The sequence below is a fragment of the Rutidosis leptorrhynchoides genome, chromosome 5, assembly GCF_046630445.1.
Source record: "Rutidosis leptorrhynchoides isolate AG116_Rl617_1_P2 chromosome 5, CSIRO_AGI_Rlap_v1, whole genome shotgun sequence".
Lineage (NCBI taxonomy): Eukaryota > Viridiplantae > Streptophyta > Magnoliopsida > Asterales > Asteraceae > Rutidosis > Rutidosis leptorrhynchoides.
Window position 1 is genome coordinate 414,393,294 of NC_092337.1, and position 5,509 is coordinate 414,398,802.

General features: G+C 32.8%; 1 protein-coding gene across 2 annotated transcripts; it reads right to left on the reverse strand.

Annotated features, from left to right (window-relative positions):
* Window positions 1-1,405: 1,405 nt before the first annotated feature.
* On the reverse strand, window positions 1,406-4,754 carry LOC139848054 (ADP-ribosylation factor 2). Of its 2 annotated transcripts, XM_071837788.1 has the most exons (7): window positions 4,686-4,754; window positions 3,398-3,565; window positions 3,104-3,174; window positions 2,857-2,976; window positions 2,343-2,461; window positions 2,024-2,105; window positions 1,406-1,690 (listed from the first exon to the last, which is right to left on the reverse strand). In XM_071837788.1, exons 2-7 carry the CDS (start codon window positions 3,543-3,545, stop codon window positions 1,685-1,687), a joined length of 546 nt encoding a protein of 181 aa, XP_071693889.1. In that variant the 5' UTR covers window positions 3,546-3,565; window positions 4,686-4,754; the 3' UTR covers window positions 1,406-1,684. The 2 variants fall into 2 exon arrangements, with proteins under 2 accessions (XP_071693889.1, XP_071693888.1); XM_071837787.1 differs by lacking the exon at window positions 1,406-1,690 and having other exon boundaries at window positions 1,994-2,105.
* Window positions 4,755-5,509: the final 755 nt, after the last annotated feature.

The window sequence follows — 5,509 nt, forward strand, 5'->3', positions numbered from 1 at the left end:
AACAACTTTATGTAAAGGATTTGTTTTAGATTTGAAAACGATTTCCTAGATTTGGTTGTTGGAAATAAAACAAACAACTTTATGTAAAGGATTTGTTTTAGATTTGAAAACGATTTCCTAGATTTGGTTGTTGGAAATAAAACAAACAACTTTATGTAAAGGATTTGTTTTAGATTTGAAAACGAAATTAGTTAGTGAAACATCTCCATCGTGAAATAATACTTGTTTTTGGGTGCCTATAAATAAGGACTATCATTTATGAGAATAAGATATACGAAAAACACCTTAATACTCTTATGCAAAAGAGTTCTTGTTTACTGCCAATAACAAGAACTAATCTCTGTCTTATCCCAAAGTGATATTCGTGTAACCCAGGCAATAAGGGTCGAATAATTACTTTCGGAAAGTGATACCACGATTCAGTGATTTATCCGGCTATCGATTATTTTACCCTACACGAAATTTCAATAAAACCTCCAACATATCCATTCTAAAGTGTTGAGAACACTTACCGGGCATTTGAAGAGGGACAAATAATGCATATCCCTACCTCTTAATACTACCTATATCAAAGTATAAAAAAGTTTTTCATCACGACACTTTTTCTTACGAAACTGATGACTTGCTAATTATTGGTCCAATTCAATAAATCTAATCTATAATAAGAGAGAAAAAGAAATATGTCCGTGTTTAATTCTTGGTCAAATTAGATGCTTTGGTTCGATTAGTGGAGCGGTTCAGAGGAAGTCAAAGTCCAAGGTATTTGTGATTGTTGCAACGTGCTTATGGATATGCTTTGGAGGCATATGAATGCGGTTGTTTTCAACAATCCTACAGAGAAGAAGTCCGAGCTTTTTTTTGATTAGATATAGAAGAAAATGTAATATGTCTTAGATTTCTTGATTAGTTAATCCTGTGTAACGGTTGACGCGGCCTCTCTTAGAGCTTTTCTAGAGGGTCGGGTTGCTAATTAATTTGTGTCGTTCACAAAAATAAAAATAATAAGGAAGAGAAAATTAAGGCCATTTCACATATTCTACTTCCGATAAAGCTCATCTAATTATTCCGTAGATCATACAATGTGTTAAATCATTTATTTCGTAATTGCTCAATAAAACTAGAATCAACGGAAAACCGTTTGCCTCCTACCAATTCTTTAGATTGCTTTTTTATTTTTTATGATAGAATGATAGATGATCGATCTCAAATACGGAGTATGATAGTAAGAACAGTAGTGCTCTACAAATCAGACAGTTTTACGCTGTGTAATTAGGTCACACTACTACGTTACTAGTTTATTACTTACGTAATGAACAAACAAATATACAAATGTTATCTTTAGTAGATGATACTATTGGAAAACATCGAAGCATATTTCTTTTAGTAGTTGAAATTATATATATAATAACACATAAAATATAAATGTTATCTAAAGAAATAAAGTATAGCATACCAGCAAACTACGTAGGTACTCACCTTTAACCACCACAAAAACTTAATATCTTCCGATTAAAGAATAATAACAAGCTAACACATACTTTGCAATCCAAACAAACAATGTAGTATCCAATTAGAGACGCCCATAAATTCTATATCATAAGCAAAACACCTTACTCAACGCAGCACGTAACCACAAAACTGCCCCCAACATCCAACCTCATAATAACGAACATCAATCGTTGCCTCATGCCTGTAAGAAGAAAAAAGAGTATATAAGATTAACATACTTCCAAAAAAAGTTAATTCTAAGTGATACATTTTGTCTACTCCAACGTTGAGTTATTTAATAGTACCTCGCTATTAGCAAATCTATCTTTTCCGCACAAACTCACGTTACCTAAGCACACGCCCTCTTGAATTATATTTATACCAATGTAAATTGATGACCACAAAACGTTTAATTCTTTTATTTTTGTCACATTGAGCACAGTGACCAAGTAAATAATTTTCATACATGCTGCACTTTCTAGAGTTTGTTTTATTTTTTTGGCAGGTGTTATATATTTTACTAATAAGTACTTGCCTTGTTTGCTATGTTGTTAGAAAGCCAATCCAATCCTTCATAAAGTCCCTCTCCAGATGTTGCACATGTGCTCTGAATGTACCTGAGAGCATATACATCAATGAGTTAAACTTCATATTAAACTTCATACAGATAATTTGCAACGTGAATAAAATTAGTTATATATTGTCTGGTATACAGTAGCATTCTTTTTTATTAAAAAGGGACTATAAGTGTAATGCTAAACTCATTGATGGTCTGACATGGTGCGCGCACACGCACACACACACATACACATAATATTATTGAAGATTAACTGTTACGGAGTACTATTAATTACCAGTGGCGCTGTCGGAGGGAATGGAGTCCGAGCTTATCAGTAATTTCAGCAGCATTCATTGCATTTGGGAGATCTTGTTTGTTAGCAAATACAAGGAGAACTGCATCTCTTAATTCGTCCTGCAATCGACAAGTAAATACAGCTCCGTCAAGCATTGTATACATTTTAGGTAGCAATAAAATAATTTAAACAATACTTAGTGTAGTGAAAATAAAAGTCATTAATTGGCTCTTAAAATAAATCTATGTCTCTTCTCAGACTTTGAATAAGAGGATCTGGTATATACTGGTCTGCTCCAATCCAAACCGTACTAACAATTCCAAAAAATTAAGTTCCACAGCTCACTAAGTGATTGAGCCAGACTCATTTCAAAGAAGTATAACCAAACATACAAAATGATTATTTGGAAGTTCAAAATCACATCGTGTAAGAAAAGACAAACAAATCTATGTTCATTTTCTTAATATTTAAGTCTAAAGGCATGAAGAAAGTAACTTCACAGATGCAAGTTTACCTCATTCAACATCCTGTGCAATTCGTCTCTTGCCTCAACAACTCTGTCCCTGTCATTGCTATCAACCACAAAGATAAGGCCCTGTGTGTTCTGGAAATAGTGCCTCCATAGTGGACGAATCTGCATGTACAGCAATAAAAGTTTACATATGTACCTAAGCAGTAATGAACTGAATTTGAGACACATATAGATCATTCGCCACAAAATAAACAAATGTCAAAAGACATAATTAAGTAAGCATTTTTACCTTGTCCTGACCCCCCACATCCCATACTGTGAAACTAATGTTTTTGTACTCAACAGTCTCCACATTAAATCCTGTAAAGAAGAAACAGATTTAGCTACCAACTGCTAACATGCCAATAGAAATATTGATAATACCAAATACTGTAAACGGGTCAGGGCGCATTCCGTATTTATATAAATGCAGCATAGCATTTAGCACGATTAATGTTGGACGATTTAAAACAAACAGCTACATAAAGGTATGAAGAAATTGTAATCCAAACAAACTGAGACCATTATAGATATGATTGATTACCTATGGTAGGGATAGTGGTCACAATCTCACCAAGCTTGAGCTTGTACAAAATGGTTGTCTTACCAGCCGCATCGAGACCAACCATCAATATACGCATCTCTTTCTTTGCAAAGAGGCGACTGAAGAGTTTGGTAAACGTAAGACCCATCCTCTTGCTACTGAGGATATCTACAGACAATAATGGTAACTTGGTCAATATTGTGTCTCTGTAAGATCTAATGCAACATTCAAATCTCGTTATCTTAACAAACATTTACGAAAAAGCTATTCACAAAGTGTAGTTTAAACCGTCAAATTGATACACTCTACGACAGTACTAATTATTTCCTCTCAAACTGATCCGAGTACAATGAATTCTCATAAACTATCATTTATCAAAAAAACACTCCTACAGACAACGTGTTAACAATGAATTTCGGATATAAAACCCAACTCAGTAGACCTACAGATTGCACAAAAGCATCATTTGATTATTACTGAGAGTATTCATTATCAAGGTTTGAAAAAGATTTACATTAGATCTTCAATAGCTTATATTTCAAATGAGAAAGTGCCATACTATGCATCATCTTTAAAGGTTATAATGTTCAGAATAAAATATAAGATATAAATCTTCAAAGCGGCAATTACACATGAAGTAGATGTAATTATGCATAATAACACTTGGCAAGCATCACCGAATCATCAAACCTAAAAAAATAAATGTAATCACATCTAATGACATGTGATACACAGTGTTACATCCACAGAAATTGCATAAATTTCTAGACAGAAGCTAATCTTATTTTCCACCAATTGATGAACTTAAAAATCATAATGTATTATTGAGTTATTATACAGATCAATTATCATTCTTATTCTACAGTAAATTACAATACAATGTCATGATTTAAACAAAACAAGGCATGCCTTATAAAACTTTTAATTTACAGAAAATAATAAATGAATCACAAACGAAATCTACATCGACACGTCGACATGCATCATCAAACGGATCTGATCTTATAGATTATATATAATTATATGTACGCATATATTCAGATCTGGAAAACAGCCGCAGGACGCATCAATAAAATCATCAATTGCAGATGAATTCCGATGGAAATCGTATAATTCGAAATTAATACAATAAATTACCTAGAATTACTCGATTAAAAAATTAAATAACAGATTATATAAAATAAAGGGCGGTGATCTGATACATATTAGAATAATAAAAACAGATATGATTCTAAGTTAGGAATGATGAGATCTGATAAGAAAGTAAAGATCTGGATCTAAGATTTACCTGAAAAAAAGTTGTTTGAGAAAGATCAATTTGAACGAGAGATGGAAATGGGAAGATGTGTTTGTTTGTTTGTTTGTAGAAAATAAAAAGAGGGCGAGAAAACCGATAATGAATATGAGGTTAAATAACCTCCCGTTTCTTCGTTATTGCCATTAGAAAAAATTACGCCGTTAGTACCTGTGGTTTGTTCACTTTTTCATCACAACACCTAAACTTTGAATTTTGCGTCTTTGGTACCTGTGGTTTCATTAAATTAACTAGTTAGTACCCCAGCTAACGGCCGTTTATTTTTAAAGGTTAACCCCTCACATGTGCCACACATGTGAGGGTAATTTCGTCCTCTAATTTAATTCGCTTCATGTGAGGATTAATTCATGATTATTCAGTGCTCTATTCACGTTTCATGTTCATCATCTTCTAAATCTCGATATCAAAAAATTGATGAATCTCAATTGTAATTAATTACATAAATTCGTTCTACATCATATTCCTAAGCTTCGTTTATCATTAGTTTCGATTAACATCAACAGATTTGCAGATTTTCGATCCGTGTTCTTCATTAACCGAAAACATTAAAAATCGAGGACTTCGGATCGTTTTGGAATGATTTTGAGAAATGTAAAAATGTAGAAGTGCTCACAATCTCATCGTGAAACTCTCTGCAAAATATCATATCCAGATATGAAGAATCGAGCTCGAATTTTTCGGTCAAAGTTCGCTAGAAAAATCAACTATTTCTTCTTCATTAAAATTCGAAGTTGATATGATGTTTCTAGTTATTCTGATGATCAAAGAGTATCAGGTATATGATTTACAACATTTTT